The sequence below is a fragment of the Pimephales promelas genome, chromosome 5 (genome assembly GCF_988280905.1).
Source record: "Pimephales promelas chromosome 5, fPimPro1.hap1.1, whole genome shotgun sequence".
NCBI classification, from domain to species: Eukaryota; Metazoa; Chordata; class Actinopteri; order Cypriniformes; family Leuciscidae; genus Pimephales; species Pimephales promelas.
Genome location: NC_142773.1, coordinates 29,148,273 through 29,162,098, shown reverse-complemented (window position 1 = coordinate 29,162,098; position 13,826 = coordinate 29,148,273). Strand labels below are relative to the sequence as shown.

The 13,826-nt window shown below is 36.9% G+C and overlaps 1 protein-coding gene across 1 annotated transcript in view; it reads right to left on the bottom strand.

The window, feature by feature from the left end:
* Positions 1-727: 727 nt before the first annotated feature.
* The window catches only part of c5h10orf67 (chromosome 5 C10orf67 homolog), a 119,488-nt gene continuing 106,389 nt past the window's right edge, over positions 728-13,826 (bottom strand). Inside the window, exons 9-16 of the mRNA XM_089131270.1 lie at positions 10,302-10,367; positions 7,153-7,206; positions 6,998-7,077; positions 6,848-6,913; positions 6,676-6,763; positions 4,328-4,414; positions 4,155-4,248; positions 728-1,478 (exon numbers count right to left, since the gene is read on the bottom strand). Of these exons, the coding sequence (XP_088987396.1) occupies positions 1,402-1,478; positions 4,155-4,248; positions 4,328-4,414; positions 6,676-6,763; positions 6,848-6,913; positions 6,998-7,077; positions 7,153-7,206; positions 10,302-10,367 (612 nt within the window). The 3' untranslated portion in view covers positions 728-1,401. The remainder of the gene's footprint in view (positions 1,479-4,154; positions 4,249-4,327; positions 4,415-6,675; positions 6,764-6,847; positions 6,914-6,997; positions 7,078-7,152; positions 7,207-10,301; positions 10,368-13,826) is intronic.

The following is a 13,826-nucleotide window of genomic DNA, read 5'->3' as shown; positions in this document are numbered from 1 at the left end:
TGTTTTGTGACTCTGGCAATGGACCAGTTAGTGGGAAGATTACAAGGAATTAGGCCATAATCACATAATCCCTGAGAAAAGGGTCACGGCATGATCAGGCTGATCAAGTCATAACCCAATAACCATCCGTTGTACATGACAGATAGTTAAAGGAGACATTGGTAATTGATTCTAAGCTTGTCCCTGAGGGTCAGTGGGGTCTGGTGAGACCAGAGTTTGGAGAACAGCTCTGCAGGGGTTTGCCACAGAAGGGACACTGTTTATACAGAACACTACAGCTACCAGCCAAAACACTCTGTTCTAGAGATTTAGTAGGTCAATGGTACTACATTTCATTCTAGGTGATAGAGAAATGAACTTTTACTAAACGTAAAAGTTGTGGCCATTCCTATGATCATTTATTCTGTACAGTGTGCAGAAGTGAAATAAAGACAGAGCCAAAGCGAAGGGGGCAGAGCAAAACTAAAGACCGAAATGGGTTTGAGAGCCAAGATCTTTGTTTGATTGTTCGGCTTCAGCCATTGAGATCGCCTCCAAAGCTGTGCATTCCGCTGGTTTTGTGCTGTATGCGGCATGCGGAAAGCAAAAGCCCATTCTTGGAGCACTCTTTAATGTGGCAGAAGAATGCATACAGTTACTCATGTCTGCACCTCTCCAACAGCATTCAGGCTTAAGAGCTGCAGTAGACTGAGTCCATTCACAGCACAGTCAATTACAGTCAGTTAAAGTCATGATAGCCTTTGTTTTCTCTTAATGGGAGCTCTGTGTGGCTTCACTATGGGGGAAATCGAATGAATTTACTTAAAGAGATTTGAAGTTTTCTCTTTGCTTTCCTTGAAAACATGCCAAAAAAGTTCAAACGCACTGTGGAGTGCCGTGATATCTTCACTGATGAATCGACTTTTGTTAAAGGAATTATTGTGCAAATGCTTTATTATGCTGATACAGATCAATATCCTAAAATATAATCATAGACTGAATTCTATTTAGGTATTTCTTAGATCAAAAATGAATGATTTCTGATTCATAAAGAAAAAAGTTGTACTACGATGTGACTCATACATAGTCAAGTTTCGAAATGACACAAACATGCAGAGCACAGACTAGAGGCCCGTTTCACATCAAGGCAGATAACGATATAGATCTTAAAAATCATTCTAAATATAAAAGAATAGTAGAGACCGCACCACAACTATAACGATAACGGCACGGGGAAACGATTTCTTTGAAATCACTTTCAGAACAATTTTTTCCAGCAATCAGAATCCATCCTTCTTTTAAGAGCTCGAGCATTTAAAACACTAGTCGATAAAATTGCAGCGATATCGTCCGCTGGTGTGCACACATGTAGTTATCATTAGAGTTATCGTTCGTGGTGCTATTTCTATTTCAAATGTAGCTTTAATGTGTGGTTGCCTGTTTAGAAGAAATAACAAACTCCAGTTCATCTTCCTCATCTTCAAGGGTCACCTGGGAATCTGCAATTAAAGAAAACACTTAATTTAGAATAAAAACACTTAAAAACGCAAAGGAAATCTCATGCATCAAATCAACAGTGCCCATTAAATTATCTAAAATAGACCAAACAAGTTTGGCTTTGGTAGTGCATAGTATTACCAGCCATATAGCTGAATATCACAAGTAAATTATAGATTTTATTGATATTAGAGCACCTATAAATTGTGATGCAGGAACTGTGGTTTTTACCATCCCAAGTCATTTTTTGTACCAATCAAGTGAATACGAGTTCTGCCCATGGGAGGGGCAACATGACATTTCCCTGGCCAATTCAAAACAGGTCACGGACCCTCCATAGACACCAAGGCGGTGGGAGGGAGAACTTAACCACACCGTGTAACCGAATCAAACCAGTGGTTACCCCTTTTCAGCCCACTGGAATAGCCATAACAATACCATTCACATTGCAGCAGAGAAGACATGCTCCTTTGAGACTGACTGAGAGGCTTTTTATCAACTGCAGGGCTTTGTAGCCTTTTAGAGAGAGAGAGAAAAAAAAGAAAACCAAAATGCTCATTTTGAAAGTTGTTTGTTTTACTTTAGACATTTTATTTTATTTTTGGGGAGGTGTAGGTCTAAAAATGAGGTAAAAAGAGTCTTAATAATTGCTGATGACAGAACACATAGATTTAAGTGCAGAAAAAAAAAAGTCAAGCTCAGGACTGCCCTGGTGCTGACCTATGCCTTTCAGGTTGCTTGAACACATCAGAATTGCCATTGTTGAGGTTGATTAATTGAGTCTGATAAGTTACCATGAATGAAGATTGTTATAGAGTTTAATGTGGTGGGCCTGGGTTTGTAAATGCTTCTTTCAAATAGTTCTGCAGAAAAGCATATGGGCCAGACGTATTCATGAACAAAAAAGGAAGAAAAATTTATTATGGTCGTGTCCAAGCAGCCTTGTCCCCCTTCTTTTGATCATTTGCCGAATGACTTTGAATCCATACACTTGCCATGTTAAAAAGGCAAGGGAACATTTAAATATTTTAGAAAAAAAGTGAGATTTTAACTTGCTGCATAAATTTTACTCTCTTAGATAGTGTTCACATGTTGTTAAAACGTTTAATACTATTTCTAATTATTAGTATTGTGACATTTTCCTTAATCAAACATATTGGCATTCAAATCGGATTGATTTTAAAAGACAATATTCATTATTAAAAAAAATAGCCTCGGTTAACAGACAGACACAGGCAGACATGCAGCCTTGGCTTGGATGTCCAAATACAAGCTTGTAAAAGTGCAGGCTTGAAATTATTCACACCACCTTAGATCGGTGACACACTGAATAAACATAATCTGCTGTGTGACAACAATGTTTGCCAACTCTTTCCAAGTGTCAAGACCCTCAGTAGCCGGTGCCTTATCTCCAGTGTCTCAATTATTGGGTGTCAGTTGTGATGTATGGACCAGATTCCCATTATTTAGACATGGGCCGGCTAGCAGTTGTAGAGGTCACTGGCCAGGCCCTCTGGACAGAGGACCGTTGACCCCCTTCAGGCTAACCCACTATAAACTACTGCAGTGGCCTGTAAACATCTCTATCCAGAGCCTAGGCTGCAAGTACAAGACACTTTTCACAAGTACTTAAGCAAATATACAGAGGGTTAGACATGAAGTGAACGCTTGTATCCTTCTTTTATATTTACTGATATACGTATATATATATATATATATATATATATATATATATATATACACACACACCCTCTTATGCTCACCAAGGATGCATTTATTTGATCAAAATTTTCAGTAATATTATGAAAGCTTAATTTTCAGAAATGTTACTCTATCAGTGGCAATTTTTTTATGGAAAACAGTGATACATTTTTAGGATTCTTTGATGAATAGAAAGTTCGAAATAAAAGTCTATATTATGAATGTCTTTGCAATCTCTTTTTATTTGTTTAATGCAACCTTGCTAAATAAAAATATTAATTACTTCCAGAAAAAATTTGTATCAGCTCAAAACCTTTGACTGTTAGTGTGTACATGTAATTGAAATAACTATATATATATATATATATATATATATATATATATATGTGTGTGTGTGTGTGTGTGTGTGTGTGTGTATATATATGTATATATATATATATACATTAAATCAACAAACATTTGCAATAAAAAGAACCAATGCAGAACCAATGACACATTTATTGTCCATAGTAACTTGCCTGTTGAAATCCACCGACAGCACAGCGCTGTAATTTGGGCAGATTGATTAGTTAGCTTCTGTGCATCAGATATTTGTGTAGAGCTTCCATATTGACAGAAGGAATTAAGTCTTTTAGGTTATCTAGCCAAGTCATGCCTGCTAAGCTCATTAACCTAGATCCCAATCATAAGAAAGTCAATAATAGGCAAGAGAGAGATTAAAAAGTTGCTGAGGCAAGACAACTCTCTCCATCATTTCTCATTCCTTTTCCTCATGTGTCAGTGCTAATATGATAATAGTGCACAAGGCAACTTTTCTAAGTGGAAATCAATATCTTTAAACAATGTATAAACATCTTTTTTGATGTGGTCAAGTTGAGGACAGGTGTTAATGCTTTACGACAACTGTAATCAAGTTAAATTAGATGATTTAGAAACTTGTCTGTGTTGTTATCTCTTTCAGGTTGACATGGACTAACCTAATCCAGGGAGAGCATCTGCACCTCTTTCACTCTGTAGACTGATGTCCACCACCCTGTCCCCTTTCTGCTGGCCTCCAGCATCTATACGTGGCTTAGAGCAGAGGAACGTTTAAGCTATGAAGTCCATCACAAAAAAAGAACAGAACAGTTTCAGTTGGAAGGTTCCTTACCAAGGGAGCCACTTTGCTGTTTAGGTACAACCTTTTAACAGTATCTTCAGCTGGATTCTTCTGCTGTGGTGAGCAAGGAGCATCCATCTACAAGAAAAAAAGACATTTGAAATATCTCACATTTTCTCATATGTTGGTTTCTCTTTATTAATGCGGACATCTCATAGATGCAGTTGTTTTTATACAGGGGTCATGATATTTGCTAAAAATTAAAACATATCAACCTTTCAAGTAATGAGGACTACATGATGAAAACATCATGAAAGCCTTTCAAGCAATGAGGACCATTTCTCATAAGTCAGTTTTCAACATATAACCCATATTACTAAGACATTTTTTAAAGATTTGATCTTCAGTATGTGATTAATCGCACATTTAATCTTGAAATTAAACATATGCCATTTGTGTTGAACGCATCTATTTCCAGCAAAGTAAACCATAAATTGTAGGGTGATTCTCACAAAAATTTAGGCCTTTTTTTTTAAGTTTTAAAGTAAATTCTTTCAAAAAAAAAAAAAGGACACTTGAAGAGTCCAAAAGGTTACCAAATAATATAAGGAGTCCATAATTCAATACGTTAGTCTCTATTCTCTCTGCCATCTCTGATGGAAGCTCTGTTTAAATGATAATGTTTTCAACTAAAAACTGAAAACTATTTTGTGTACTGTGTTTTATTTTTTTACCGTTTTTAGTTCATTGTTGTTGTGTAAACATACCCTCAAAATTATCTGATCACAAACAGAGAAGCAAAATTGGCTTAAAGTGTTAGGAAAAAGATTTCTACCTAACACTGTAGATGCTTGGTGTGATAAACTCCCGAATTTTAAGGGCAGGCTACGTTTACACGATATCAATGTACTAAAAAGGTTTTTCCTTTGCGTTTTTCACAAACACCTTTGTCAAAACAATTCCCGTTTCCCGTGGATCTGCAAAAATGATTAAAAATGCTGTATTGTGCATGCCAGTTCAATAGTTGGCAATGTCACTTGGTAAAGAAAAACTATGCATCTATTGACTGAGCACGTAATACACGTATAACGTCACCGTTTTTTTTTTTTACAAATTCGTGTTTTTGTAGTTTAAATGGAGACAAAGATATTATTTTTAAATAGTAGTGTAGTCTAAATGAACGGCAAAAACGCATACAATTTTCCTGTTTTAAGTCGAAAACGTTTTAAGTCGAAAACGAAAACGTTGGTGTAGTCTAAATGAACGGTAAAAACGCATACAATTTTCCTGTTTTAAGTCTAAAACGGCATGTCACATAAACTGCCCCGAATGAATGTTACAAAATGTTTACACATTTTAGAAAAGTTCTTTTGAACTTTTTACTGATCAAAGAATCCTCAAAAAAGGTATCACGGTTTTCACAAAAAAGCACAACAAGGATAATGAAATGTTACTTGAGCACTGAATCACCATGATGTGACGTTAAAGGGATACTCCACTTTTTTTGGAACTAGGCTCATTTTACAACTCCCCCAGAGTTAAACAGTTAAACTGTCTGGTTACCAATATTCTTCTAAATATCAGAAAATCTTCTGAATGGATTCGAAAACGGTAAAAACCCAACTGTTTAACTAACACATTAGTGAGAATGGGCTGGTTTAACTCTGAGGGACTTGTAAAATGAGCCTATTTCCAAAAAAAGTGGAGTATTCCTTTAAAGACAAGTACTGGCTGCTGAAAATACAGTTTTACCGTCACAAGACTAAATTACCTTTTAAAACAAATTATTAAATTGTGATAATATTTCACAATAGTAGTGTTTTTACTGTAATTTTGATTAAATAAATGGAAATTTAAACCTTTGAGAGCATAAGAGAATTCTTTCAAAAACATTAAAAAGTCGTACTAATCCTAAACTTGTGAACGGTTTTGTACAGTATATAAAACAATAATAACATAGGCTATATAATGGCAAAAATTAAGTTTTTTATCAGCTGTGCATTTTTGTTTAATAAATGACATCTGACACAGGCAGGCCACAACGAGGTGAGCCTAGTTTGTTCGCCTGCTAAAGGGGGTGTGGGGTGCAGAGCAAAACAAAAACAAAACTTATGCATATTCATCAGCCTTCACCAATTGAGGCCAGAGATGAGGGGCTTAATGGGCATGCACCTGTTAAAGTCTGTTCTGGGTTAACCTCTACTGTATGTGTGTGTGTGTGCGGGACAGGCCACAGGTGCAGTTTTCATTAAGTGTTACATGATTAAAGCTCCTTCCCTCTTTTAGAGTGGTAAGATCAGCTTTGATGAAGCAAAAGACGTGTTGGTGTGTAAATATCATGGGAGAGCATATTGATTCAAAGTGGACAAAACTGTATCGCTTTCAGAGAAGCTACTGACCGCAAAACTGACTGAGGCGTTGTGCAGAATGGCCTCCTGCCGCTGCAAAGTCTGCCGTAAAAACATCTCATCCTTGATGGCATGGAAACTTAAGAGAGAAAATAATCAATGTAGCAGAGCTAATGGAGCATAAAGAAACAAAAAATTGTAGTTACAAAACAGTAGGGTGTACCTCTGTCTTAAAATCTCAAACTTCTTTTCCCACACCTGATTGGACATGCACAACTGCTTATTGAGCCTGATAACAATTAAAAACATTAAGAACAACAGAGGGCAGTGGAAAGAACAAGTACTTGCTCTCTTTCATATTTTTTTTTTATACCTTTCAATCTCCTTTTTCAGCACTGCTTCAGTTTTTATATGTTGTTTAATTTTTTGAACCAGCTCTATATCCCCAAGAAGCTGAAAGAAAAAGAATGGTCAGATTCAGAAAAGTATATGGATGCATGTATGCTACTTCAACAAAGAGAACGGTACCTCCATGGTTGTGAGTTCTGCTGACTTATGCTTCTCAATTTCAGTGGCAGCTTTCTGAAAACGGGAGAATCACAAACAAATACTAAAATTACAATGATGCATTTCTGTATGGTAATTGTAGGTCAATAAAGGAGTACAAATAAAATGTTACAAATTCTGTCACAATTTACTCACCCTTGCAGTGTCATTCCAAACTTGTATTCAATTCAATTCAGTTAATTTGTTTAGCGCTTTTTACAATATGAGAAATAAAGTTTATAGCAGACTTAGACCAACATAATGGTGAGTGAATGATGATAGAATTTGAAATTTTGGGTGAACTGTCCTCTGAATCTAGCAACATGTTTCATGTGCTTGTCCACCTCAGCTCAGAAGAAAGGAAATGGCTTTGCAGTTTTATCTGTTTTCTGATAGAGATTTAAATGGAGGGAGATATTCGGTGTCATTATATCAGTCCATCACTCACAAAGGGTCATTTTAACACCAAATGTCCACTTTCTGTGGCATGTCCAATCAAGGCTTGACGCAGCTTTGTGGAATGTCATGTTGGCTGATTGAGTGCATACGTTCAGAGCAGTGTGAAGGTCAGGTCACCTGAGGTCAGCTCGGACATCCACTTTTCCACCCGTGTTCCCCCAAAAAGGCCTAACAGAACGTGGGAGTCCCTTTTTAAGTTACTCTTAGTAAGAGTGGGTGCAGAGTGTGTTGTTAGTCTAACCCAACACAGAAAGGTTGTCAGTCCACCCTTTTTCTTTCATCCGAACCAAAGAAATAAAAAGAATGGGAAAAAGAAAGTTTCCTTGCCAGATTGTTCAAAGACCTATTGTGTGCAAAAAGGAGTAGGTGTTGATTTGTGACAATACAACAGAGAGTTGTGTAAGGCCTCATGACATACTCTATATTGAGAATGAACACTAATGAAGGCATGTTACTTTAGTCTGTTTCCTTACTAGTTTGATGAATGTATAGCAATCTTTGGTGACATTATAAATATCTTTAATATAATCGAATGCATCATTATTAGTAAAAAAAAAAAAGTTTCATGAAAGTACTGTATTACGGTAATTCATTTGGTGAGGGAAAAATACCATTATCAATTAAAATGACACGATTTTGAAAAAAATAGTGCTTCTATTCATTCAAGCACAGACCACATGTTTATCGTATTGTTTTCCAAGGTAGATAAATCAAACTGTTTAAGCATTGTATCTAAGTTTGAGTCACTGTCTATACAGGGCCAGGCACGTGCCAGTTAAAATTGAAGCTTGGGCATTATAAAAAAGATGAGTTCCACACATTTCCATAATAACTAGCCACAGTGGCTAAGCTCATTGTAAGGGTGCCCTTTATGAAGTGGACTTTAAACCGGGCTTATTGTCCACTTTGATTCAGCTGTACCCCATCACCCACTTCAGCCTGTCACTGTGTTGTGTCAGCTGCATGCCTCATTCCACCCTCTCCTAGGCACCGAGGCCAGTGATTCACACTGGCCACCTCCTCGGCCGCCTCTATGCGGTCAGCATGTTGACAGACTCATAGTCCCGACCCCCCCCCCCTCGTCACATCTACGTCGTCAAGCTCTGTTTGAGTCTGCGCGTCAGCGACGGAAGTGCTAAAAAAAAAAATCGCCAAAAACGGGCTTCACTTGTCTCAATGGAGTTCCAATGAGATGGCTCTGTCCACTTCTTATACTGTCTATGGTGAAAACACGGATAACTGGAAAATTCAGTCAATGGTGGGCAAAGAGTAAAGTAGAATTAAAGTAAATTCCAATGTACAGTACACTACCAGTGGAATACCCTACACAAAAATTCAGAGATGCAGAATTAGAAACATATTTGTTTTATATTAATATTCAACACATTCTCACCCCAAGGCGTCACCTTTGACCATGCTTCAATATTTGACGTTTTAGGCGCCCTTTAGCGGCACTTACATGACGCGATCCTACGGCGTCATCTAACTGACGCTAAAGGAAAGCGTCAGTTAGAGGACGCGGTAAGGTTTAGGTGTGGGGTGGGGGTAGGGTACACGCGATCCTAGGGCGTCATCTAACTGACGCTAAAGGGCACCTAAAGCGTCAGATATTGAAGCATGTCCAAATGCTTCCCAAGGCGTCAGTTAGGTGACGCCTTGGGAGTGAGAATGGGCTGCAATATTATAATAAATATTTTCCAACATAAGTTTCATTACACTGTATATGAAAAACTATGTAAAATAGTATATTTAATAGGCTACTCGGTCAAAAGAGTTAACACAAGTATAAGACAAGTATACTTTGAATACTTAATTATACTTTTAAGCATATCTCGATCAAAAGATTGAGTACAAGTCAAATATATTCAGAATTTTCTCTCAGTATAAGTCAAGTAAGTACACTTAAGTGTAATTTGAAGTATATTTTTGAGAAGTATATAAAATGTAGACTGGACGTATGCTTTCTTATTCTTAGTTGAAAAGAAGTATACTAATATAACCCTTGAATAAACATGTTTTTTTTCGTAATTATTATCGCTGTGTACAAGATTCAAGATCAGGTACTTTTTCGTAAGGGCTGCTAAACATTTTCGTGGAAAAGTGTTTTTTTTTTTTGGATTCTTTGATGAATAAAAAGTTCAAAAGAACACCATTTATTTGAAATAAAAAAATCTTTGTAACATTATTAATGTCTTTACTGTCACTATTGATTGATTGTGTCCTTTATAAAATTAAATTATTAGAATAAATGCAAAAATCTTAATGACTTCAAACTTTTGAACGATAGTGTAGGTGAGCATTAATAGATTGAATTAAGAATTATCTTAAAAAGAAATGGCATTTTAGATGTGTATTTTGATGAAAAAAGACAAAGATCTGCACTTGGCAGAGGGAGAGAGAGCAGTCATCATCACTCAGGGCTGTTAATGAATGCGTTTCACTGTTGGTACTGGTTGAATTTTAACCATAGAATCATGGCTCAAATCAATATTACTTAGACACTGCGTGTGCACCTTATCCTCCGTCTTTACTTTAGGACACTGATGTCTGGGGTAATGGAGGGACGGTCCTTTGGTCAAGAGTTCAAGACCTCCAAACATCCTGAGACTGATAGGACTTGAGTCAAGTCCGTGCCATACCTGAGCATGTGTTCAGCTACGTCTCATACTCACCTCCTTCAAGCGTGAGGCTTCACTGCATGCAATTTCTTTCTTCATCTCCTCTTTTAACTGTTTTATCTGCAAGATAAAATTAAAATGTTATCTTACAAACAAGAGCAGACAGTGAGATACTTCATGTTGCTTGCTTACTCGCAACCATCCTAGGTTCTAGGAATTTAGGAGTATTTACACCCAGGTTAATACTTCAGAAGTGGTCAGCCAATGGTATGACAAGGGCAGTTGCGTGGCTGATGGGCCATTCATTTTTTCAAAGAGGCGAAGCTTACACCCAGCTGAGCTTCACACTCCACTCTGGCCGGGGCTTCAACCTCTTGTTATAGGTCTTTTCTGCAACTCTTTGGCTATGGAAACAAATTTTCTGCTCCATTGATCAAAGTCACCACAATAAAATAGGGCTGGGCAAAAAAAAATCGATTTTTCAAATAATCGTCTTTTAAAATGTGGTCGATTCAAAATCGATTCTCAAATAATTGATATTTTTCCATATTTATTTATCTTTCACCCAAAAGCCAGTATTAGTTTTCCTACACTGCTTGCAGTTGCAGCCACCATGTTACAGCTGATGCTGTGAGATTTTATGTTACAGTAGAATCGCAATCAAGAATCGAATTTGAATCAAATTGAAAGCTTGTGAATTGAAATCGAATCGGAACATCTGAATCAATACCCAGTCCCAGCCCTACAATAAAATGGTGAAAAAAACTGTTTTTTTATTTTATTTTTTTTTACTTTACATTTTTATGCATAGCAACCACGCTAAACCTTAACATTGAGTTTGTCAGTCAAAGCACAAAGGGGCGCCTCAACAAAGGATGCAAGACTGAAAAGAGGCCAATCTGAACAGCTAAATATGGATAATCATTTTCTCCTGGTGGCTCAAACAACATTAAGGAGGTCTTCATTAGTGGTTTTAACCATGGTTTCTATATAGAGTGTGTTTGGCCACCACCTGCTCCATTTAGCCTTTTTCCTGGTCCTACCAGGTTTTGTGTCCACTCATTATTATGTGAAGAGCCGGAAGAACATTATTGATCTCAATCTAATATACCTCTATTATAAAGCACTTAATTTAAAACAGAAAAAAAGGATAGAAATTAAATGGGGTTTCGAGGCCGCGAGGGCCTGTCTGATAAAACGGAGCGTAGCCTATATTTGCACTAAGTGTCTGTGTTTTTATCAAAAACACACCCGTCACGGAAACAGCTACAGTGGCGTAGATCGTAGAGCGTGAAGTTCATGCAAGAACTTTTGATGTGCTGAACATATGAGATACATACATATGGTCTCTAGCGTTATATTTTGCCAATGAACTAAAATAGAAACCATGATATGGCTTTTTGCCTTCATAAAACAGCAGAAGACTTTAAGAATAGGCATTCTGTTTGTGCTGGTTGATTTAGAGAAACGTGTGCACTTTGCTCACGCGATCAACATGGTCATCTGTTGTTTTCTCCTAAATACAAGCTCAAGGGTTTATTTCTTGCAAGTGTAGAAAAGGACAAAATTATTTTAACTTTCCTGTGTAATGTAGACTAAAATATACTTTTGAAATATTCATTTTCATTTATAAAGTACCCTACATTTATAGGCTATGCGGATTTTACGTCATAGGAATAATTATATAAATCATTATTACATTATAATAATAAATGGCATCCTTTGGCATCCTTGTTAATGTAATGTAGACTGAGACTCTCATAATTAAAAAGATGTTTGAGCCCTCTTTGTTGTCCTGGTACAAATCAATGCTTTATCTTTGTTTAACGAGCAGTTCATGGGTTGAAGCTCTTAATTTTGATCTCTCAAAGAGCACGAGACTGATGCAATTAACCTTAAAATGTAAAAAAAAATATATGTTTTTGATATATAAAAAAAAAACCCATAATATTATGTTTTAAAATTGATTGATCACGGAGCAGTTTTTCCTGTGAGTGAGACTGGAAAACCCGTAGTGGATGGAAGCAGAATGATAACAGAACGCTTAGTGCAGAGAGGAATGTGCTTTGGCTCCAGTCCTGGTTTTGCGTCCGCGCCGTTAGGAGCTCAACATCATGCACGATCGCTCTAGATTAGAGGATGTTTTAACTAACTTGCGGTAAAACTAGTCGATCACGAGTGGCTCAACTGGTGGATCTATAGATAAACTTATCTTTCAGGTATTTTGCCGACAGGCTTGACACTTTAGCGTGAAAAATCAGGGGTGTGGCGTGAAAGCGTGAGAATTGGCTCAATTGCGTGAGTCTCACGCACAATATTCAGTTAATATTCAGGAACAGTGGTTAAAATCAATTTTAACCAAACTAAGTGCGTCAGCCTTTTCGGGGGTGGGAAAAACCGCAACAACACTCTTCATCTTCTCTAAAGCAGCACAACATGGCCTCACCGCCTTTGTTGCATGTTCACAGGACAGGATCTATGTAAAGTTTGTGGTTTGTGATGTCACCAGCCCGGGTAGAAGCATGTTGTAATGCAAGAAATAATGCTGCGTTCATGTGCTATGGTAATTATGGTAAATACCAAAAGCCGACGTGGAAAATGCACATGAACACCCCCTTATGTGGTATTTTCCACTGGGCAACTCGTAGAATATTTTGATAGACGAGTTGCCGAGATGAGATAACCTTTGAACTTTTCTAAATGGCGGAGAGCACCGCAAGAGTCGTGAATGGTAAAAATATATACTCTTCATGATCTAGATATATAGCATATTATTTACCTTTTGAGTTTTAATAAATCATTTTCTTGCTGTTGCAGATGATTTAAGCAATCTAAAATAGTTTTAGCTAAATAACAGGTCTGGATCTCCATCTTTTTACCACATTACGACAACAAAAGCACTTGAACGCAACACACTGGTAAATTCCAGTTCACAAGTGGAAAATATCCTATTTTCCACAGCACGTGAACGCAGCATAAAAAAGAGCCAATTGAAACAAACAGCCAAAACAAACAGCCATTTGTTGTAGTCCTTAAAAAGCAATTTCTGTAATAGGAAATATCTCCCATTGCATTAAACTTTGAGCGTAGTAACATTGCAGATGTTGTTTATGCTCAAACAGCAACATACACAAACTAAAGTTAAAAAGTGAAATCATCATTAAGGACCCCTTTAAATAAAAAAAATGTCTTCCTTATTTTAAAAAATTCTTTGCAGAACTTTAGTTTGTATTATTTATTTATGTATTTCAACAATTCATTTCATTTTCAGTTGTGAACTATGCAAGTACAGAGCCCTAAAGGGACATGGTGCTGGAGAAAAATATGAAATGGGAGGAAAAATAGTCAAAGCTTTTGCGTTCTCTTGCAAATGTTTTGTGTTCCAAAAAAAATGTGCGTTCGCTCACAAAACTTTTGAGTTCTTTGCGAGTGATCGCAAAGTTTATTGGCGGAACGCAAAGGATTTTTTGTGAGGGAATGCAAAACATTAGCAAGAAAATGCAAAAGCTATGACAAATATTTGTTCCTCCATCTCATATTTTTTTCCCTTCACATGTCCCTTTAGGGGTTCCGTAAAAT